Genomic DNA, 24,587 nt, shown 5'->3' with positions numbered 1-24,587 from the left:
CCTGCGCTAAGTGACCCTCAGGTCTGTATTTCCTCCCGGTCTGCAGACTTCGTGATAACTGGAAATTCAGTTCTCACCAGCCCAGTTCACCTCGCGTGCCCTGGGGTGAGGTCCAGGGATGCCAGACAGCTGACGGCATCGCCCACGCCAGTGATCCGCCCTCACTCCACACCCCAAACTAACACGCGGGCAGCACAGCAGCCTGCGGGGAGAAGGCACCCTGCGCCGGGCCGGGGGCCGTGAAAGGAGCACAGGCCCAGCCGTCAGCGCGGCCTGGGGGTGAGGCGTGTGGAACGGAAAACTGTCTGTTTTCACCCCGCCCCAGCCCACTGGGTGCTCAGAGCTGGGAAAAGTTCCCCTGAAAACCCTACCCCACACCAGGGGCCCCGGTCAAGACGGACCCTGTCCTCAGTGACCGTTCGTAGGTTTATATCATGATGCTGCACATGATGTGTGCCTAGGCGACCATTCACAAAAATACCCAATGACGGGCGTTTATTTTCTTAAATTGCAATAAAAATCACCTCCGCAAAGGAAGCAGACATCAACTGCTTCACACACTCACACACACACTCACACAAACACACACTCACACACAGTCTCACACGTGCTCTCACACATACACACACACACAGTCACACACATGCTCTCTCACACACACACACACACACACACGCTCTGTCACACAAACACCCCCTCACACAGTCCTCTTCACTCCACTGACGTCAGCAGGAACTGAGACTTGCGGCCACCGCGCCGTGCGGCCGAGCTGACGAGCCCCCTTTTGTGCCAGGAGCGTGTCGGCTTTCGGCGCTCGCCGCATGGAACCCGCCTGCGGGCTGCACAGGGCGGCCGCCCGGCTGCCGGGCCGTCCGCACATGGAAATCCCTAATCCCTCGCCCGGCGAGCGGGCCATTCAGGCTGGGCCTGGGGCCTGGGGCCTGGAGCGGCGGGAAGCAGCCCCGCCGGAGCGCTCCCATGCAGGACGGCCGTCAGCGTGTCACCTCTGACCTGTGACCTCCCGGCGTGGGGGAGGCATTCACTGCGCACCAGCGGCAGCGGTCTGAGGGCCGGAGCAGGGGCACAGGGCTTGTCTCCTGCCCCCGGATGGAGAAGGACGGAGAACTGAGAATGCCAGCCTGCCCCTCAGCCACCAACCACGGCCCCTCCCATCAGTTAATCCCTCGCCTGGGGTCTCCCCTGAGCCCCGGGGGCATCCTGACTGTGACAGGAACACTAGTCAGGTAGAGGCGGCCGGTCTCAGCAGGAGAGCAGAACCGAGAGGTTTCTCCTCTCGGGGAGGGAAGCCAGGCGTTAAAGGGCATTTTCCTCACTGCTCTGGGGCAAATAAAAGCTAGTAAGAGAATGGACGAAACAAAACTTGGTCTGGGTAGCACACAGTCAAATAAATGTTCCGACCCGGGCGCTGTCCGACTTCCCACACACATCAGGGCACAAACACAGCAGTCGCAGAAGGCAGCTAGTTTCCACGCTGGGGCATCGAACTGCCCACCTCTCAGTGCACGGGGGATGCTCAACCAACGGGGCCACCCCGGCCGTGGCCAACCCATAGATGAAAACGGTCACTGTGCCTCCTTTCAGCGTGAACCTGGCTAAGAGCCCCCAGTGCGTCCTGCAGGGCTCACTCCCACGGGCCTGCTGTGTGTCTGAACCGGGCGTGGGACGCCACTCCGGCTCTCTCCCTGCCCACGGTGTCATCAGCAATGACGTTTGTGTGGGTCTCTCACAGACAGACAGACAGACATCTCACGGGACATGTGGGGGTTTGAAAATACTCGGAGCAGCGGAACCTGGCCGTTGGACCCGAGCGTGCTCCGCGTCTGGGTTGGACCACGAGCTTCGGGGGAAAGGAGAGCCCCTGTTGGACGGAGCTGGGAGTTTCGTCCGGATGCTGTGGAAACTGCCCCTGGTTCGTACAGGGAGCCAGGGCAGCCTGTGGCCTCTCAGCCCTGTAGATCCCCGATGACACGCGCCACCAAGTCAGCTCAAAGGACCCGGCAGCACAGGCCCCCACACCTGTCTCCACAGGCCCCCGTGTGCTGGGCAGTGAATTCCGCGCTGCCTTGAACTGTCCATCAGCGCGTATCTTAAATGACCGTTAGGGAGTTTCCCCAAACCGCTAGAGACGGTGCTTCATTTCCTTCCCAGGCTCAGCCGCGAGCGGGGAACCGAGACCATGCAAGGGCCAGATGCGCAGGCGACGGGAGGAGGGGACGGCGGGGTGGGAGGTGAGGAGCTGTAATGAGGGCGACACTGACAGGCAGGCCTAGCAGAAGCAGGAGCCCTTTCCCACCCGCGCGAAGCCCCCGCTCCAGACGCCTTGTGGTCTCTGCCCCGAGGGTCAGCAGCATCCTGCTCTCGGCCTGCTGTGTCCCAAATGCACAAAACCAACCTGACCAGCGTCCAAGAAGGACCCCGGGCCAAACGGCTCATCGCTTCACTTCAAACAAGAACAGGATCTAGCTTTTTTGTTTTTTTAACGTGGGAGGATCCTACAAGGCCCCTTCAGGTTTATGGGGTAGAAAAGCAAGTCCTAGATGACGCACAGATCCGTTTGCAGGAGAGCAGAAAGTGCCTCCTCAGAGTCTCGACTGAGTTATGCCTCCAAAAAATTACTCTTGTTGATTTTTTTTTTTAGAAATAAGAAACAATGGCCGCTTGTGGGTCTGGTGGTTCAGTTAGCATTGCTATGATCCTGTAGCAATAAACTCAGCAAGTCTCACGGGTGGGATAGGAAACAAGAACATCAACAAATGAACAAATAAAACACACTCACGGACACAGACAAGGGTATGGTGGTGACCACAGGGAAGCGGGGAGGTAGGAGACGGTAAGGGGGGTACATGGTGATGGAAGGAGACCGGACTTGGGGTGGTGCACACACAATACACATTATAGAGTTGTGCACCTGAAACCTATGTAATGTTTTTAACCAATGTCACCCCAATAAACTTAATTTTAAAAAAGAATATTAGGTCCAGCCGGCGTGGCTCAGCGGTCGAGCATCGACCTAGGATCCAGGAGATCGAGGTTCGATTCCCGGTCAAGGCACATGCCCCGGTTGCGGGCTCGATCCCCAGCTGGGGGCGTGCAGGAGGGAGCGGATCAATGATGACTCTCATCATCGATGTTTCTCTCTCTCGCTCCTCTCCCTTCCTCTCTCTGAAATCAATAAAAATATATTGAAAAACAAAAAAACATAATATTAGTCTCTACTCTCGCTTTTCTTTGTTTTGGGTCTACTGTGCCTTCTTGTTCACTAGCCGGTCCTGTGCGCCAGCACATTGCGGGGTGGAGGAAGGGGCTGTCCCGAGGCTGCCGCCCAATCACAGCCTGCGGCCCCGAGAGCACCCTGAGCACCTGGAATGGGCGAGCGCAGCTCCCCAACCTCAGCGCCCCGACACCCGAGGTAAACACTCCTCGGTAGCCGTCCCGTGCATCCTGAGAAACGTAGCAGCATCCCAGGATTTTTCATTCTGTTCCATTTAAGCTAATTTAAATCTAAATAGCAAATGTGGCGAGCGGCTACTATGTTGCAGAATGTTGCCTTGGGACCTCTGCGGTTACGGAAAAGTCACACTGAGAGTTAATCAATACGCCGGGAAGTTCAGGCTTCCGGAAAGGGAAGGATGGTTGGACAATGTAAACTTCTGCTTTGCTTACATGTAATTATTTACCTGCTGTGTGCAACTCAGAGGGGTGAGTGTAATGCTTGCCCGGCAATGGGTAAAAGGCACGCAGTTAATAATATAAGGAGACCGACAGCAAGCCACCACGGCTTTTCTACCCAGACCGCCACCCAGGGCGGCAGTAATGAGACAGACAGACGTCTCTCAGCAGCAACATCCACAAGCAAAGAGCAATTAACAGCCGTGACCGGCCCGAGCTGCGCCTGCTGCTCCCACCTCGGCCCAGTGCACTGTACACTCGGGCAGAGCAGGTCCGACTGTCCCCAGGCCACAAGGGGACCTGACCCCCGAGCTCCCCACCAACCTGGGCGGTCACCGCGCCCTCCCATCGCGGGGCTGGGAGCCAACACCGGCCGTTAAAGTGAGTCACGTGGTTCATCAGACACAGTGAAAAGTTGAGTGACTCTCCCTTCTGTTTGAGGAGGGAAAACTGAACAACTTGCTATCAAAACGGGGTTCCTGTGTTAGGCTGAAGAATCCTCCGAATGACTGAGAATCCCCCAGAATGAGTCCAGCTTCAGAGCGAATATTGCATTAAAAATGGTCTTTCTGTCCTGGTCGGTGTTGCTCAGCAGTTAGAGCGTTGGCCTGAGCACCGACGGGTCACGGGTTCGATTCCTGGTCAAGGGCACGTGCCTGGGTTGCAGGGTCGACCCCAGGCCCTGGTCAGGGCAAGTGTGGGAGACAACCAATCGATGTGTCTCTGTCACATCGATGTTTCCTTCTCTCTCTCCTCTCCCTTCCACTGTCTGAGAAGCAATGGAAACAATATCCTCGAGTGAGGGCAAAGAAGAAAAACCCTCCAGCTGTCCTCATGCTTAGTGATGGGCCTCGAAGCTTCCATGGACCAGCGGCAGCAGGATTCTCTGGAAGCCTCTTAGAAATGAGAACCTGGGGCCCCAGCCCAGACCTTCTCAGAGGCGAGACCCGGGAATCGGGTTTCGATGGTGCCCAGCAAGACCCTCCTGGGCCGCTAATGTCTGAGGAGAATTACTCCAGGAAGCGGGGAGCCACAGAAGAGTAAGCACAGGGAGAAACACAGTGGCCATGGGACACGTAGATTTCGAGGACAGGATATGCTTGATGGCCGAAAATATGCCAAAATCGTCCCAGACATGACACTGAACTTGGCAGAAGGGTGGACCTAAAACAGGGGTGGGGATTGTATATGGCCCATGAAATCATTGGGTCTGGCCCTGCCAAGGCAACCACACGCAGGACTCGAAATTCAATAAGTCTAGGGGTTTTCATAGCTAATTTTTACGCCAATCATTTTGTATGGCCCACAAATGATGTTATAAATATCCAAATGGCCCTTGGCAGAAAGAAGGTTCCCCAGCCCCGATAAAGGAACAGGGGAGAAAGCCAGGAGGAAGGATTCTGAGGTTCTTAGCTGGGAGATGGAGGGAATAGTTGTGTTTTTAATGCTGAGCATCCAGGGAGAGGCCTGGGCTTGGGGCGGGGAAACAAGCCACGTGGTCCAGGTGAGGGCGCTCGGAAGGCACGCCCTCGGCACAGGACCCCAAAGGGCAAGTTCTCTCCCCCACGCTGAGGCTCCCACCTCTCCCACCAACGGCGAGGGCATGTGTTTAAGTGAGGACACATTAAGGAGGCTCACAGGGCCCTGTGTCGGAAATGACCAGTGGGGGGCCGACTGGGGACTCGAGATGAGCTGAGAGCGCCGTCTGCGCCTGGACAGATGGGAGCATCGGGAAGACAAATGGGAGGAGAGGCTCCGAAAATGGGGGCCCAGTCGGCCTTCCAAACACAGAGGGCAAATGCCACTCTCGTCTGTTAGATTCCGACGACTCAGAAAGAGAGGCTTTAAGTGTCTTAAGGCTGGATTTATGCCACTACAAATGCATTCTTGACATGACCGTGCGCATCCACGGAGAGGGCAGCAAACTCCCACCGCCGTCCTGATCGGGCGGCCGCGGAATGAAAGCTGACGGCTCAGCACACAGTGTCCTGGCTCTCGGCCATGGACATGTGACTGTCCCCACCGCAATCCTTGTTTCTTGCCAAATACTGCACCCGGACTGGGCAGAGAAGGGTTTAGAAGGTAGAGGAGCCCCCGTGTGACGTAAGATTCCTCGGCGTTTGCGCCTCTTTACAATGGTCTCCGTTACCAGCTGGAAATCAAAAGTTCTGGCCTTTTATGGTCTTTTTGTCTCAATTTCTCCCTCTCTCTCCCCCCCCCCCCCCCACACACACTGAAATAGGGAGACAGACTTGGGGTGCGCAGGACAGTGGAAGCAGGGAGGCAGGCGCGCAGCACGCCCGAGTCCAGCGGATGAGTGAATTTGCTGCAAATCTGCTCTGGGTCTTCGAGCGCCTGTCTGTATTTTTAGACGGAGCCACAATCTTCTGGGGACCCGGAAACACCGTCCGGGGCAGCTTCGCGCACCACTGTGGCGATGGCTGGGATTTACAGTTGATTAGGCCGCAGACTTCGCCTGATTTCTCAAAAGACTGTCTCGGGAAGATTATTTGTGTGCCCGGAGCGCCCCGGGGAACAGGCGGGCTGCCGGGCGCCCTGAGAATTCCCCGGCGCTGCACAGTGTGCTCGCTGAGGCAGAAAACGCGAGTGAAAGACGCATTTAGTGCTCCCCGGAACGCAGGCTCCGTGAGCATCTTTCCGTGGAGGGATTCCAGGGGTGGGGGTGAACCTCAGTGCAGGCTTTATGTGCTCACACAAAACGGGACAATGTGCCTCCAGCGGAGGGCAAAGCCGGCACCCGCAGGCCCGGGCCCTCCCCAGGGAGACGCTGCGCCGCGCACCCTCCCGAAGCAGGAGCCTCCGCAGCGCCCCAGCCCCGGCCTTTGTGCTCTTTCTCTTGGGAAACAGCTTATTCAGCTGCAGCCACCCAAGTTCAGGCTTTTGCCTGTGAGAACTGAGCCCCCCGCTGCCCAAAGGCCCAGCTTCCTCAGCAAATGTGAGGGGACAGCCACACAGAGGATGAGCCAGCCTGAGAGCGCCCCCTTTTCCTCCCAACTGCGCTCCATCCAGGCTCCACAGGCCGCACCTGTGGGCAGCCCAACTGCTAACCAGTATTTGCCTGCACCATGCAGGCTGGTCCTGGCCCATGGCCTCCACGGCCCCTGTAAACAGGGCTCCCTGTGTGAGACCAGACCCAGAATCTGTCCCTTGTCATTACTTGCAATGCATGTTGCTTAATGAGGCCACAGCAAAGCTCTCCTGCAAATGTGGAGACACACATCCATGGGAACAGAGCTCCTGGTGTTCCGAAAATCACACTGTGACTCCCACTCTGTCGCTGGAGTGGGCAGTTAGAGGAGGTAAAAGCCGTTCACAGGTCTCTTTCTCTATGCTGAAATTTTCAACTCAGACGCCCATAAGCTAAGGCAAGTGGAAAGGTCCTTCATAGAAATCCACATCCACATTTACTGCTAAGAATGAGAGAGAGACGGGGGGGGAGGGGGGACAGAAAAACAGACAGAGACAGAGACAGAGAGACACAGAGGCAGAGGCAGAGAGGGAGAGACAGAGAGATAGAGAGATGGGGAGATGGAGAGAGAGACAGAGAGTTCAAGAGACAGACACAGACAGAGACAGAGGTCTTTAGAAAGTTTACCCTTTGAGCCCTTTCTCCCCTGCACAAATGGAAAATGAACTCGCCCCCATTGGCAGCTCCACTCTGAAAAGAGCCGGTTGAGAGACGGCCTTTCTTCATTGTCTGCTGCTGGAGGCCATTCTCTGACCTGTGCTATTTACGACTTGAGATCTGTGAAGCCCGGGCCAGACCCCTTTGGCTCCACCCGGTGCACACGGACAAAAGCCATTCACCTTTGTTCACTCACCTCATTTCCCACCAGGACAAGTCTGCACCACGCTCCCGGTCTCATCGTTTTAAATGGCACTTTCTGGCTTCTCTGCCCATCACGGCCACTGCCTAAGTGAGGAGTGGTCCCCAAGGCTCCTTCCCAGTGACGTGAGGATGCTGAGGGACCGTGCCATGAATATAGATGGCTCGTCACTAAGTGCGAAATGTGCATGAATAAAATGGTTCAAGAAGCTCCATAGCTGCCCGGGCAGCTTCCTGGTCGCCTGTGATCTCACGGATTCACCTGGGGCCCTTCGCCCTCTTATGGGCGTCAGGGTCATTCACAAAGACCCACACGGTGCAGGTGGAAAGGAAATGGGAACGGGGGTGAGAAAATGAGAGAAAGGGAAATCAAAATACGAGCTGGGACAGTAGGCCGATGCGCGGGCTCAGGGTGAAGTTTCCCTGTTAAACACGCTGTGGGTGTGAATCCTCCCCAAGAATACTTTCCATTGAGTTAGAGAGAGAGCAGAAAGGAGGGAAGGAAGGGGAGAGAGAAACATCGAAGTGAGAGAGAAACATTGACTGGCTGCCGCCCACACGTGCCCGGACCTGGTGGGGGATCAAACCTGCAACCCAGGTGCGCGCCCTTGACTGGGAACCGAACCCAAGACCCTTTGGTGGCGGGCCGGCGCTCTAACCACTGGGCCACAGCGGCCAGGGCAAAAATAGGTTTTCTCCTTTCTGCCAGCCCATCCTAAAGGGGCAGCCACAGAACCCATAGGCTACACATGTCACCAGCTTCTAGGGGATCACAATTAGTATTTACACTGCGGCCAGAACAAATGTCATTCCCCCTTTTCCTCCAAAATATGGCCTGGAACGAGAGCGCGATGTCCCCAGCACATGCCTCAGAGGGCCTCGTGACTCAACTTTCTGAGAATATTTCACACATCACAGCAACATGTGACGCAGTAAAAGCCACTCATAATGGGGAACAACAAGCTGGCGGCGGGGAACACAGCTGTCCTCGCTGCCTCCTGCAACCACATCAAAATCACAACTAAAACACAGAACCACCATCACTCTGAGCCTCCTGAGATCCGGCTGCACAGAAGCCCCACAACCAGGGAGCTGAAGCAGCACTGAGACGGTAGGAGGGGGATACATGGGAGGGTCGGGGCTGAATCGGAGACATGGCCTCGGGCCCACACCCGGTGCCTCGGGGAAACCCGGGAGGGAATCTTGGCGGCGGGGGTTTCCCGGAGGAGGGAGGGGTCCCATCCCCACAGCAGACCCCAGCCCAGGGCTCCAGGGCCGGGAAGAGACGTCCCCACAACTCCAGGCTGTGAAACCAGCGGGGACTGTCGCTGAGGGTCTCGGAGGCTGTGGGAGCCCCAGCAGCTCCTCTCAAGGGCCCGGCACAGACTCACTCGGACACTCCCTCTGAGCCCAGCGCCGGGCAGCAGCCTGAAAAGACCTGGGACACTCAGGGAGGGACTGACCTGCCTGAGATCCAGGCGACAGGTGGAGGGCGGCTTCCTCCCAGACAGAAGGGCTGGCGGAGGCCATGGCTCCTGTGGTGAGTCCTCTCCACACAGCTGGCAGGCAGGCGCCACCGTTTGAATCGCCAGCACCTGACTCACACCCTTGGCCCCGCCCCGTGATTCCCGGAGGCCCCGCCCCTCCCCACCTGCAGCTCATCCAGGCCATTTCCAGGGGCTTTTCTGTGCACGTGGCCTCTCGAGCCTCATGCTTAGGACTTTCCTAAAATCTCTCAAACAAGCAGCAGCTGCCCCATGCGGCTTGATAAGTGGCCCAGGCCCTGGCACTAGCGGCAGCTGCATTGGCCCATAGCTTCACCTCTCCTGGGCACCTCCAAGCCCAGCACAAGGAGCAGCCAACTAACGTTTGCTGGGTGGCTCATGCTGGGTGGCCCTGGGCAAGGCACTGGCACAGGCTGACTTTGCACCTCCCGGGAGGCCCCAGAGACAGTCCACCTGGTGGTCAGACTCGACCACACTGGATTACAACCCTACCACATCCACCAGTGACACACTCAAGGGGCGCACTTGGTGAACACCAAAGCCCCACTGAAGTAAATCCTGCTCCATACAGGTGTCTCCAGCACAGCAGCTCTCTGGCTGTAGCTGCAGCGGGTCCTCACAGCTGATTGGCCGGGGGGGGGGTCAATTCCTCCCAGTGACGCCAACAGCAACCAAGGCTCAACTACAGCAGGAAAGTGCACACAGCCCACACAGGGGAGCACCTAGAAGGCCCAGCTCAGGTAACTGGGGAGGCTTAGCCACTGGACCCTACAGGACACCTACTACACAAAGCCACTCTACAAATTCCAACAGACAAAGCAGCTCTGCCTAATACATAGAAACAAACACCTGAAAGCAGCCAAAATGTGGAGGCAAAGAAACACGTCACAAAGGAAAGAACAGAAGAAATCTCTAGAAGAGGAACTAAATGAAATAGATCCAAGCAAGCTAACAAATAGAGAGTTCAGAATTTTGGTTATAAGGATGTTTAAGGAAACAACTGAGAAAATCGATAACAAAGTACCAATTTGAAATGAAGGCTACAGGAACTGAAATGAAGAATAATTTACAGGGAATCAACAGTAGAGTAGAGGACGCTGAGAATCAAATCAGCAATTTGGAATATGAGAAAACAAAAAACACCCAACCAGAAGAGCAAAAAGAAAAAAGAATCCAGAAATATGAAAATAGTATAAGGAGCCTCTGGGACAACTTCAAGAGGCCCAACATTCGTGTTATTGGGGTGCCAGAAGGGGACCAAGGAATTGAAAACCTATTTGAAAAAATAATTACAGAAAACTTCCCCTACCTAGGGAAAGAGACAAGTCCAGGAAGCACAGAGGGTCCCAAACAAGAGGAACCCAAAGAGGCCCACAGCAGGACACATCGTAATTAAAATGCCAAAGGTTAAAGACAAAGAGAGAATCTTAAAAGCAGCAAGAGAAAAGCAGTTAGTTACCTACAAGGGAGCACCCACACGACTATCAGCTGATTTCTCAACAGAAACTTTGCAGGCCAGAAGAGAGTGGCGAGAAATATTCAAAGTGATGAAAAACATGGAACTACAACCACAATTGCTCTACCCAGCAAAGCTATCATTTAGAACTGAAAGTCAGATAAAGAGCTTCTCAGACAAGGAAAAGCTAAAGGAGTTCATCACCACCAGACCAGCACTACAGGAAAAGTTGAAGGGTCTTCTTTAAGAAGAAGCTAATGAACAAAAGAATCTGACGAACTAAATAGATCCAGAGACATTGACGCAGGCAACAGACGATCATATTTCAGAGGAAAGAGGGAAGGGGGTGGAGGGTGGGAAGAGATTAACCAAAGAAGTTATATGTATAACCCATGGACACAGTTAATAACGGAGTGAAGGCCTGGGAAGGGGGTGGGAAGTGGAGGGGATCAATTGGGGGGGGGGGGGAATGGTATACCTGTAATACTCTCAACAATAAAGATAAATTAAAAAAAAAAAAAGCCACTCATAATGGGCAATGTTCAGCTACTGATGCAACGTAACTGAGTCTTGTGATCGAGGTGCAGATTTTAGGGGTCTGGGAACTATGTATCCACCAGGCGTGTATGGATACTGTTTCTCTCTGGGCCCTCCCGTTCCACAGGGATACAATGAGTCTGACGTTCAACTCCCAGGCAAGTACCAGCAGCGCATTTTAGAGGTCTGGGAGCTATGTATCCACCAGTCGTGCATGGATACTGTTTCTCTCCGGGGCCTTTGGTTCCACAGGGATACAATGAGTCTGATGTTCAACTCCCAGGCAAGTATGGGCCATGAATTCTTGGAAACATCACTGTCATCTCATAGCCAACAGAACTGGTGTTGGCTCTGACGTCCGCTGGCAAAGTTAAATATCATAACAAGGATGTTTGTCTGAAGAAAGGGGACCACAACCTCGGCCTAGGCATGCATCAAACGCTAAGGGAGTACCTGACGCAGGTCCCCCTTTAAAAAGTCACTTTCTCTCCCATCACAGAAGAAAACAGCAAGTGTAACCTCAGTGGTGTAGCCCATCAACACCATCAACACAGCTACAATACTTTTAGGGTAAAAAAAAAGAGTTTGAACAAATGCCCAGCTTAGACGTTAAACACACACATTCGCACTTCAAATCACCCAAAGAAAATGATGCTTTGAGCAGTGGGTTACAAGGTAGTTCTCTGACCCAAACTGTTTGCAAGATTACCAAGGTAGCTGAATGCAATTATTTATAGGGTGAGAGCAGTTCTTCCGAATCAAATAGGAAAAAGGTAGGAATCTTCAGAAAGGAAACTTAGCGATATCTATGTTCCTTTATGAGGAGAGTTACATAGCAAGAGTGTATCCTGTTTGCCCAGTGAAATTAGACCTGGAATTAAAACCTAGTTTTTTTTCCTGTCATGATCACTCTCTTAAAAACACAGAGAAACAATGTTTCCAAGGCCAACTATGCAGAGGCACAAGTTTCTCAGAGGAATTCCTGTGGGATTAGGTTCAACAAGCAGGCTCGGCCCTCATGTCAAGATTCCCTGCAGAATGGAGTGGAAATGGTAAAAACAGTGAAGCGAATGGGGACCCTTAAGTTCCAGTGAGAGCCTTAGCCCCAGGAAAGAATATTTGGACAGGGACCTTCCTTGGGGAAGAGAGGGCAACACAGCAAAACCACAGGATCAATGCCCCAAAGTTCTGCACCCCCAGCTGTGGACACCCCAGCAGTCTCCTCTGCAGCATAACCGCTCCCAGTGGGCGCTCGTCCGTGGCCCCACTTTCCTGTGCACACACAACTACTTTGCGACACCTGTCAGACATAATCAGCAAGTCACGCATCTGACGGAGATGTATTTCACACTGCAAAGCGGGCTCCGTTTCCAGAGCCAGGTCTCAGGAGCCCTTGCTCAACTGTGAACCAAGAACAGGTTTCCTCGGCCTGTTCTTTCATCGGGTGCAAAGATACATGAATAGTGAGAGATGGGAGAGGGCGAGGTAGAGACCTTTAGGGAGGGAGGTGGGTGCTTCTTCCTCCCACAGGCGTCTGCTCTGAAATGTACAGCAAGTGGAAGTCTTCACGCCTCTAAACATGAATGTGGAGCCCTGGCCAGTGTGGCTCAGTGGACCTGGCCGGTGTGGCGTCGGCCCGTGGACCAAAGGGTCTGGGGTTTGATTCCAGGTCAAGACCACGTACCTGGGTTGCAGGTTCATTCCCCGGCCCCCACTGCGGTGCGTGCAAGAGGCAACCAATCAGTGTCTCTCTCTCACATCAATGTTTCTCTCCCCCTCCTTCCCTCCCTTCCACTCTCCCTAAAAATGAATGGAAAAATTATCCTCAGGTGAGGGTTAACAACAACAAAATTACTGTGTGAAATCAGAAATGTGTGGGGCGATTCCGGTGTCACAGGTTGGGTTTAAGCCTGAATAACAATCTCCTTTTCCTTCCATACTGACTGGGCGAGGAGCCTGCAGGCAGCTGTGCACATTCATCAGCAGCTGAGCAGGATTCTGGGCTAGAACACCCCAGAATGTTCCGGCTACCACAGGGAACGATCGCCCAGAAGCACTAATATGTCTGATAAAAGTTCACAGCGTGAGGGCAGAGAGCCCAGCCTTCAGCAGTTCCCGCCTTCCTGGCGGCTCCGGTTAGAGCAGGGGTGCATCCCGAGGCCCTGGCAGATGGAGGGCAAACCCCTAGCTGATTAAATCATTAACTCGCCCGTCCACCTGCATTGCCGCCAGAAGGGGCCCTGCTGGAGGCCTCGGCTCTCATTCCGACCACTTCACAGCCAGGCCTGGGGACGAGGCGCTCCCCTAGCTGTCTCAGGTCCACGTGCTTTACGCTGTGTCTATTTCAAACTCCCTCACTTCTCTCTCCCCTTCTCCATTCCTGCCTTCATATCAGAGAGGCCGTCCGCTTGAGAGACGGGGGAGGGGAACCTCGCAAGGTGGCCGCACAGCTAAGCCCTAGCTCCAGCTTGCTGGTCACTGATTTTCAATTGCATATTCACGGTCAAATTCAAGAGCTCTGGTCTCCCTTAAGAAACGCTTCATCTCAGCCCTGGCAGGTGGGGCGCAGTTGGCTGGGATCGTCCCCCGTGCACTGAAAGGTCGCTGGTTTGATTCCTGGTCAGGACACAGGCTCATCCCAGGCACGGGGTCTCTCTCCCTCCCCCTCTCCCTTCTCCCTTCCTCTCTCTAAAAATAAATTAAAGCCAGGCCAGCACTGCTCAGTGGTTGAGCGTCAACCTATGAACCAGAAGGTCATGGTTCGATTCCCGGTCAGGGCACAGGCCCGGGGTGCAGGCTCGGTCCCCAGCAGGGGCGTGCAGGAGGCAGCCGGTCAATGACTCTCTCTCATCATTGATGTTTCTCTCTCTCCCCCCCCCCCGAAATCAATAAAAACATATTTAAATATATAATTTTTTAAAAAATAAAAATTAATCTTTAACAGAGATAGAGAGGGGCTTCGTCTCTCAGCAAGCACAAAGGGCCCACGGGCAGGTGATGATCTGCGGGGTACTTGAAACCATGCCGTTTGTGGGCGTGATGTTATAGTCAAGCAGACAAAGCTGCGTCTATGAAGCGCGCTGATATGCTTTCATACGTGCAGATTCCTCTCAAGAGAACACCAGCCAAACTCCAGGCACCTAACAATGTCCTCTCACGTGCATCCGTACGCATCTAATTCCGACGCTGGTTACAGGAGGCGAAAGACTATTCTCTCTGCTCTTCCCAGACCGTCTCACCCTCTTTAATGTCTCCTGAGAAACAGTCATGATGTTTGCTGTGGAAATCATCGCTTCGGTATCCACAATAAAGGGGATCAATATGGCATCTGACGAGTTTTCTACAAGAGACTCTCTTCCGCTCGCGCCAACCGCCAGGGCTGCAGACGGTCGCCGTCAGGGGTCGCCCTGCCTGTGCCGTTTTTGGTGATTTCTGAAAGATGTTGATATTATGGGCAGGAGGTGCTGCATAATCACTAAGTTTGTCCTTGAAGTGACTATAGAAACTTGGGGAAAATCGCATGGCTATCGGTAAGTATGACAATAGGCTTTAAATGCCTTAAAATATATAAAACACCTGTCATTTCTAGCTGTTTGGGTTTTTTTCCTTAGAATTGCGAAGAAATAAAGGGTGTCCAACAACACGCATTTCGGTGGGTGCCTGGGTTTTCATGTGCCTCAAGACATGTTTTCCTTGGGCTCTGTCTTTGGATTTGTAATTGTTACCCCATAAATCAGAAAACGTTTAACAAAACAAAAACCTCTAAGCCACGCTCGGTTGTCTCTCCGAGGTCTGACCCTTCTCCATAAATCTCCCAGACGTCCAGGGACGCCGTGCAGATGTTCACACAAGCAACGCCCAACCCCCTCGCCTCTGAGTCTGGCCCTGAACAAACCTGGGAGATGACTCGCTCTGTGGTTATAGCCTCATAGAACCCAACTCCCGCTGAGATGAAAGTCCACCCCGAGTGACTGCTTTTTGCCATGTATCCTCCAAACCAAATGGGAAGGAAGTCAGTGAGTGAGTTCCAGCCCCCAAAGAAAGATGGCCGTGCACGCTCCCGACAGGTGGGCGGGCTGTCACCGAGCCTGCCACCATCAGATGCAAGGTGCGAAGGTGACCGCATGCCAAAGGATAAATCTTTTATAAAGTAAATGTGAGCCTCTCCTCAAATATAAAGGGGAGGGTGTCAAATATCTGATTTAACTCATGAAATGCTGAACGAACCAGTAATGTGCCCTGCCTGGGTCAAAGGAGAAATCCAAGACACATAAACACAGCCACGTGCAATGAGGTTCCCCGGGATGGATGACCCGTGGCTGTGGGATGCTCAATTCGTGGAGCAGAACCTATCGCCGTGCCCTGGACACAATTCACGTGCATTTCCATGTGATACTGTTCTAACTGGCTATTAATAACAGGAAAGGAGCCAAGGGAAGGCCAGACCTTAATAGGCATGTCATTTGGGCAGCCACTGGTCTATTCTTCACAGATTGCGGGGGGAAGGGACTGGACAGGGGGGAGATAGACGCATGCCCAGTAAAGCTGGGGGGGGGGGGGAAGGACTAGGGAAGGCGCTTGCCTGTCGGTCACACCTGCGAACAGGTCATGGGCCAAAATGGGCGTGGCCACTACAAGGGAGCAAACTTCGGGGTACTTGACTCCCTGAACAAAGGAGCTCGCTCTCTCGGTGTCTCTTGGTTGACTCCAGGCTGGCGGGGCTCTCACGCTCCTGCTCCCTGCATTCACCCAGGTGGCCCACGGCTGTGGGGACCCCACACACAATAGACTGGTGGACTGGAACTAGCCTGATGCCAATCTGGACCCGGCTGCAACGTGGAACGGAGACCCTGGGCACAGGCTTTGCTTCTAGCTCTGCTGAACCCCCAGCTGCACGTCTTCCAGGCTGGGATTAAGGGAAACGGGACTTTGGAATCCCAGGGATGTAATTCCACGGAAATAAAAATCACTCAGCCTCCTGTGCGAGTCTCAGAAAATTATTTTTCTCAACATATCGTAAGGACACCACCCCAGCACCCAGGGGGAAAGATGATAGCCCAGTTTCCCCTATAACAGACAAGAGCCACCTAGTTACTGTCTGCTTCCTGCCACTTACAGAGCAAAAAAGCAGCTCAAAGACAACAAGCAGCAAAGATAACCCAGAGCGTGTGACAGAACCTCCAGTGATCTCATTTTGCCCATTGTCAAGCCTTCCACAACTTTTCCTGGCTCTGAAAGTGACATTTTAACATTGGATTTTCAAATGTTGTGGTATATTTGGCCTCGTCTCACTATTGTTTACCATTCCTTCATTCAGCACATCCTCACAAGAGGACCAAAACAGATGACCAAAATTACTGACGTCATTTTTAGTCTGAGTCCATCCACACACGCCTCTGTAGTGACAGAAGAATGCAGCTGTTTGGTTTCAGTGCGGGGTTTGCAAGTGTGAACACAGGCATAGGAGAGAGACGGCCGAGCCACGGCAAACGGCCAAGGCCAGCCCGAGGCCTGATTTTGTACAGCCGGTGAACTCGGAATCGGTCCTACATTTTTAAATGGGTGGGAAACAACATTTCATGACAGGTGAAAACTATATGAAACTCAAATGTCAGCGTCCAGTAGTTTCCCTGCCACAAACAAGTGCCCCTCAGGTAAAGAACCTCTTGTCTAGCCCGGCCAGTGTGGCTCAGCGGTTGAGTGTTGAGCTATGAACCAGGAGGTCGGGGTTCAACTCCTGGTCAGGGCACATGCCCAGGTTGTGGGTTCGATCCCCAGGAGGGGGCGTACAGGAGGCAGTCAATCCATGACTCTCTATTATCACTGATGTTTCTCTTTCTCTCGCCCTTCCTCTCTTGGAAATCAATCAAAACATATTTTTTTTAAATAATAAAAAAAGAACCTCTTGCCGAAAACTTCGCTGGACAATAAGTCACTACCGTGTGTTACGTGGGAGTTGAATCATGCTAAAGGCCCTTGAGTTCGTTGTGCTTTCATTATGTAGAAATAACCAGAAAAAAAGCTTAGATTTCCCCAGGGAATAGCAGACGATCACGCTGAGTTACACAGACACTAAATCGATTACATAAAACTATGCACCAAAGGTAATGCAGTAATGACGCGCTTTGGGGAGGAAGGAAATGTAATGTCTGGGTTGCATTAGTTCATCCATCACAAACGTTTATACTGAGCAACTACTCTGTGCCGAACACCATTCCAGGTTCTGAGGACACCTCAGGGAACAGGGAGAACAGAGCCGAGGCCCCAGGGACCTTACTTTTGGGGAAGGAGGCAGACTCAGCAGGTAAAGGAGTCACTATACAATGTCCCATCACAGGCTGAGATGGGCCAGGGAGCAGGGAAATGGGTAGGAAGGTGATCTGCAGAGGCAAGTCAGGGCGGGCACAGAAAGGTGTATTACTCAGCAGCATGACTCAGGTGACTCAGGGGTCGCTCCATCAGCCATGTGGGTGGGAGCAGAAGCTGGGAGACCCAACAGCAAACTCCTGGACTGATCCAGGTAAGAGATGATGGCAGACTGGCAGTTAGATGGGAAAGAGAGATACTCTGGGGGGATTCTGAAAGCGACAGCTCCACAGATAGCAAGCAGAAATGATTAGAAAGCATGTGATTTCTGTAAAATAGTATAGGAACCTTATTTTTTAACATGTATTCAGAAAGTCATATCAACATTATTTCTAGGGGTTTTGTGGGGTTTATTCATGTTCTTTTTTTTTTCTTTTCTTATTTCTTACTCTTCTGTCCCAATATTGGTTCAAAACGGTTTTTCAAGTTGTTGATTTCCGTGCAACACCATGTAGGGAACAGCGTTCAACCTTTCGGAGCCTCTACCAATTTGCCAAGAGATCCCACAGCATTATCAACGTCTGTGCCTGAACTTTCCCAGCGGTAAATGTTACCATCACCACTGCTCACCCCCTCGGCCTACAGATTAAGAAAAGCACACTGAGGCTTCATGAACCTTGAAAGAGATACAAATTGTACTCACCTGCAAAGATATCCAGCGACAGTAACATCCAAAGGAGATACATTTTGATTAACATGTGAGATTCCTTCCCAAGCATTCAGACTAAGAACAACCCTTAAATTATGTCAGCCTTGTAGCATGTTCCCAAGTTTCTGTTGCAATGAGCTGGGGTTATTGATTCATTGTTGCTCACAGGCCAAAGGAACTGACTTATTTTCTTGTGAAATTCAGTCTCAAGTGTCAGCCTTGATGATTCAATTACAAATAGAGTTTAACAAGCTGCAGCCCGAGAGCTTCGATGTTTCTTAATTGGGGTATTTTAAAAGTAGCTCATCAGGAGCTAAAGGTGTAATGGGAGAGACAGAAACCCAGGCAGGTATTAACAATAAATAAATAAAATTAGTACACATGAACCTCTTCCATTAAAACTTCAAGTGTGTAAAAAAGAATTAATTTACTGATTGGATAAGAAGAAGGGGGTGATTAAATGAGAAATGATACTGATACTACAAATTATTATTTATGTAATACCCAACTAAGACAAAACTGGACAAAAACACTACTTATGAAATTTAGTCAGCTTTATGGCAAAAATTATATATATATATAGTGTCCCAAAAAATGTACACACACACTTTGAATAATTATAAAGTCAGTGTTTATTAAAATACATTTAATTTTCAGAATTGAGCCATCAGCTGTTACAGTGTGTGTACATTTTGGGGACACGCTGTGTAGCATGCCAACGTCAATTTTCTGCTTTGATGTTGTTCTACAAAAGCACGAAGTGTAACGTTGGTGGGAGCTGGGCTGAGCGCGCCTGGGATTTCTCTGTGCGACCTCTGCAACTTCCTGTGACCCTGTAATTATTCCACAATTAAAAGTCTTTAAGAAGCACTGACACAGTTACAGGGCACGTACCTTAGAGCATTGCTTGTGATTCTGACACCAGACCAGGGAACCGTTGTTCTGCAAAGAGAAAAAGAAATGTTGACGAGTTAAATGATGTTCTAGTGGAAACTGCAAACACGTCCATATGTGCGAATAGACTCTTTAAAACTTGCATTAACAAAAGGCCGGTGCAGCCATCCTGAGAGGTTCCTCTCTTCCTAAAACAGAAACTGTGTTGTCAGTGTCAGTCCAATGTGCCCTGGACTCTGTGACGTAAGCAGAGATTTCGGAAATGGTGGCGATTCCGAGCGCTGCGGGGAGCGTGAGCCACCTCCCGCGGGGCGCTGAGCGGTGCAGGCAGAACAAACGCACGAACCGCATTAGAACAAAGGCTCCTCATCCCCGGCAGAATTTCCACCTATACTTCTTGCGCCCCGTGATTAAGATTTCGGCCACAGTTTCCCTTTGGTTGTGACACTTTACATCAGGTTATGCGAGGCTGGGGTAGTTGGTAGAGACGGAGCTGTCACCCAGTAATTAAGATGCCGTGACCTCCAGGTCTCTGAAGTTCAAGGTTGGCAATGAGACCCAGGAGCCTGTTTCCTGTTTGAACCTCTCAACTTTTCATTTTTAAGAACATCAGTATTGATGTTTGTTTGCAATTACAATTCTGCATATTCCCAGAGGTCTGGAGACCATCTGCAGGGGACAGTCTTCGGGGAACAGGTGAGAGTTGGGGGACAGCCCTGCATATTCTCAGTGGCCTGGAGATAATCTTGGGGGACAGGTGAGAGTTGGGGGGCAGCCCTGCATATCGTCAGTTCAGGAGGGAGGGATCACACTGATGGGCTGGCCCAGAGGATGGGAGAGGAGATTAGGTAAACAGATGGAATGCAGATTACAGGGGATTTAGACTTATCACTGGAAATAATTTTTTTTAGTGGATGTCACAGGGTTAAAAAAAAAAAAAAAAAAGGATTACAGCTGTGAGAAGTTGGGTGCAGGGCACACCCTGATTGACTCCCTTTTGTCCCGTCTGAGTGCAGGTAAATGGCCAAAACCCCACAACAGAAACGGGAAAGAAGCCAGCAGTGAGGACTGCCTTCAGGGTCCTGGAAATGCAAACCTGATCGCAGACCACCGGTCCCAGGGGGAAAGAAGCGCGGGCTCCCTCTCCCTGGCTCGAGGCCTCCCACCACGAGCAGGGAACCCGCAGCCACAGGGCCTGCTACAGGGGCTGACGCTTTACTGAGAATTAATATCGAGGCATTTCCTCAAGCAGAGCATTTTCATTTTCAGCAAAATGTCCCACTAATCATAAAACAGAAAGCTCTGTCATTAAGAGAGAAATATTTGGGGCAACAGGAACCATGAAAGGCGATTATGATCGTAATGGTCTGTTTTTACTTATTACTGGAGACAGCATGTCAGGGGCCGCTGGGGAGACTGAAGATAATCTGTGTAAAGTATTTAGCACAATACAGAGGTAGATGTCGGGGGGCTGGGGGGCCCATTGTTATATTACTGATGTTCCTTTGTTGGTTTGCAGTTAGTGCCGTCTTTTAACAGTGGGGACTAATCCTGGACGTGAAATCTCCCAGCTTTTATGTGTAAGGCTCATCGGACTCTAACTAATCACGTTAGTGACGCTCAGGAGGGGGCCCTTCGTGTTTTGCTCCCTGGGTGGCGGCAATCTTCCCGTGTTTGCTGATACGACAGGGGGCAATGCAGTGTTTAACTTGAATTTCCGTCGATTGGCCGCTGCATTTCCTTTCTGCGGGCCGTCTGGGAATTTCGCCGTTTCTATTCTAGATGATTTACCTTTTGTCGTCCACGGCAGTGGAGACTAGCAGTTAGATTTAACAATCTGTCTGTCATACATGCTGTAAAGCTTCTCACGTGCATCGTTTGTCCTTTAAACGTATTCGTGGTTTTCCATGCACAAATTTTCTACGTGCACACACACACATACACACACATTCCCCCCAAAATCTGTCTGTTTCCTCTTTGTGTCTGAGGGCTCCTGCTTCTCTTATGACAGCCCCGCCCCCACCAAGCCCTGGCAGCTCTTCATGCCTTTTCCTTCATCACTCAGCGTCCCCCAAACTCTTTACCTCCACAGAGCGCTTCTAAGGAGCCTGCTTAATGCCAGCAAGGATGCGGGTAAGCCCCGATTACCGGCCGCTGTGCTCGGCCAGGTGCGCGCCCGCCCCGCACCTGCACCTGCGCCGCTCGCCCGGCCGCTCGCTGCAGGTGAGCGACGGGAAAACACAGAAACCACCGCCTTTCAACACCCGCCCCGGGCGAGTTCTCAGTCACCTAAATAGCTTCACCAGCTAAGCTGCTTGACAAGGAAAATAAAACACAGTATTTGCGTAAAGTCTTGTTCTGGCTTCGAGCCAGCGAAATAAAGAGGCCGGGGGTGTAAGGCAGGAAAGAAAGACGGTGGTCCCCAGAGTTAGCGCGGGACCTGCGGGAGGGTCGGGCAGGGGACTGCGCGAGGCACATGCCCACGGCCAGGCAACATCCTGGGTTTTACCGGCTTCACGAGATCAGACGCCAACTCCAGGCAAGCCAACTTTCAAAGAGGTTACAGAGGGTCAACCACCTGCCCCCAGCCGTCGTTTCCGTGACATGTTCAGCGTTCCTCCATTCCGCGCCTTTTGATTTTTTTTTCCCCCTTAAAGCAAAAATAATTCTTCAAAAGCTTCAAGTAAAGAAAACAGTTCATTCTATCAAAGACAAGCCACAGGGAGGGGATGCAGAGAAATGAAAACTGGAGATGTGGACACGACCGTTCGGAAGGAGACGGGAACTACCGCAGATCCGACCGCGCTGTTTGAACTTCACCAGGTGGAGGTGCGGGGGACACACCCAGGGTCGCCCAGCGCAGGACGGAGCACCCGGGCCTGACACCGCCCGGGACACCTACGACAGACCGACTTTACCATCCACCCCGGGGAGCCAGAAATAACCGGCCGTCCCTCTCAGCTGACCAGTTTGTTTTCACGTTACATGTAAGTTTTTAAAAATAAGAGCAGGGCCGTAGCCAGTTTGGCTCCATGGTCAGAGCTTGGGCCCACACACTGAAGGGTCCTGGGTTCAATTCCGGGAAAGGGCACGTTCCTCAGTCGCAGGCTCGATTCCCTGACCCCGCGTTGGGGCAACTGCGGGAGGCAACCAATCGATGTGTCCGTCTGTCTCACATTGATGTTTCTCTCCCTCTCTCTGCCTCCCCTCCATTCTCTCTGAAAAGCAATGGAAAAAACATCCCCCCATGAGGATTTAAAAATAAGAGCAGGGACTAAAATTTGAATTAATTCACTTTAATCCAGAATATTTTCCTATTATCTTGGAACCATGGAATCATATATTTGATTTTTTTAAAAGCTGATTTCAGAGAGAGGAACAGAGAGGGAGAGAGAGAGACATCAATGATGAGAGAGTCATGGATCAGCCGCCTCCTGCACGCCCCCGACTGGGGATCGAGCCCGCAACCCGGGCCTGTGCCCTGACCGGGAATCGAACCCTGACCTCCTGGTTCATAGGCCGATGCTCAACCGCTGAGCCACGTGCTGTATGATTCCAACTCTATGACATTCTGGGAAAGGTAAAAGCATGGGGACAGTGGTAAGAAGATCAGTGGTTGGCAAGGGTGAGGTGGAGGGGTGAGGAGGGGAGCGCAGAGCGTGTTTAGGGCAGTGGATCTACTCCGTCTGACACTCTCATGGTGGATACGTGTCAGGACACATTTTCCCAGACCCACAGGCTGGGCACCAAGGGCGACGTGGGCTGCGGGCGATGCTGCTGGGCCCGTGCAGGTTCATCCACTGTGAGAAATGCGCCAGTCCGGTGGGGGTGCTGACGCGGGGAGGCTGTGCAGCGGGGGGACAGGGCGCATATGGGAAATCTGCTCAGTTCTGCTGCGAACCTAAAACTGCTCTAAAACATAAAGTTGACTTAAAATGGGAAACTGTTATTTTTTGGTCATGAGTAAGATTTCTTTTGAATGTTATGAATCATTCTCAAATAAATGGCTTTTTCATTCCTATCAAAAACAAAAAACAAAAAAAAAAAAACCGTCTGAATTCCACAAACAGGTCGGACCGAATGCTCTAGGAAGACAGTTTAGCCGGCACAAATCCACCTTTCCCCCGAGCCCTGGGATGCAGGCCCCGGACACCTGCGTGGGCTCCAGTTCTCTACACCCGGCAGCTCGCGTGGGAATGAGAACCGTGGCCAGTGCTGTCCTTGCACCCAGCACTTGTCCCTCCACCAACTCAACTCCATTGCAAAGGCCCCTTCCTCCAGGAAGCCCTCCCTGACTGCCGCGCCCTGCCTACAGCAAGTCCCCCTGCTGCACACACTCTTGTAGCTCCATGGACCTCTCTTCCAAAGCATCCTGTCACCGCTGACAAGCAATAACGTATTTGTGCTGTTTTTACTTCATGATCCTCTGTCTCCTAGCCCAGGACCACCTTTAACACAGACTCTACCTGCACTTCTCTTGCTCCACACTGGCTCCCCCTTGAACTTAACAAATCCTGTTCATTTAAAAATAAATAGATAAATGGAATAGGGATTCACACAGGGGAATTTAAACGTTAATCATTAGCTCATGAGAAACTGGAAAGAATGAAATAGATAGATTGAGCTGACCAAACTTTCCACCTTCTCTAGGTGGAGCTTCTTGGAAGTCAGATTCATTATTATTTTTTTTTTTAAATCCTCACCTGCGGATGCTTGTTTTTCAGAGAGTGGAAGGGAGGGAAAGGGAAACATCGATGTCGCGTTGGTTGCCTCCCACAGGAGGCGCCGGGATCGAGCCTGTAACTGAGGTACGTGCCCTTGGCCAGAACCGAACCTGGGGCGCTTCAGCCTGGGGGCCGAGACTCTAATCGCTGAGCCAAACTGGCCAGGGCTGGGGTTCATTATTTTGTTTCCTACAGAGTAAATGTCCAAGAGACCATATTCAAACAGCAAAAACGTGCATTCTGAGCTGAATACAAATTATTTCAGAAATAACCATGCTAATTATGTTTTATAGATGTATATCAAAGTCGCCAAAATAAAATCTACAGAACCAGAACGTGTCAGCCTGCAGCATATGGGAAAACATTGCATTTCACTATGAATTTTGACAAGGAATATTCTGACACGTTCTATTTGTGGAGAAGCATTAGACAAGAACAGTATTTTTACCACCTGCTGTCTCTGTTAGAACGAGGGGACCCACCACAGAATCGGAAATATTGGCTTCTCGTAGGACACCTCAAGGAATAGCCTTCCAACTTTAGTCTCCTCCAAGGGGGGATGCCAATTATTCATTCATTCCTGCCACCGCTGTGAGTTCAGATATGTATTCTCTCAGTCACCGTTCGTATTAAAATTTATATTAGCAGGAGAAAATGCTAGTAAATCACGCCCTCGCCACATAGAGAATCAATGGCTTGTGCCCGGAGAAATCCCACCTTAAGTAGGCTTAGATCATTAAACATAATAACTGAAGTTTCACACATGACTCAGATTACAAAGTGAAGGAAGCATGAACAATAGGGCGGCCGCTGTGAACCAAACAACTCAAGCATTGTTCCCGGGGGATCTGGAAAAGGAAGAGAGGCCTCCAGAGAAAGTGTGGATGGGCGCTGATGCTAAGCCAGGCGTGCTCGGGCC

General features: G+C 51.8%; 1 protein-coding gene across 1 annotated transcript in view; it reads right to left on the bottom strand.

Annotated features, from left to right (window-relative positions):
* Positions 1 to 24,587, bottom strand: part of ANOS1 (anosmin 1) — a 94,316-nt gene that overhangs the window by 53,498 nt on the left and 16,231 nt on the right. Inside the window, exon 2 of the mRNA XM_087813505.1 lies at positions 18,945 to 18,992. Within this exon, the coding sequence (XP_087669631.1) occupies positions 18,945 to 18,992 (48 nt within the window). The remainder of the gene's footprint in view (positions 1 to 18,944; positions 18,993 to 24,587) is intronic.

Source organism: Miniopterus natalensis, chromosome X (genome assembly GCF_054644295.1).
Source record: "Miniopterus natalensis isolate mMinNat1 chromosome X, mMinNat1.hap1, whole genome shotgun sequence".
Lineage (NCBI taxonomy): Eukaryota > Metazoa > Chordata > Mammalia > Chiroptera > Miniopteridae > Miniopterus > Miniopterus natalensis.
This window is presented reverse-complemented; position numbering and strand designations above follow the sequence as displayed.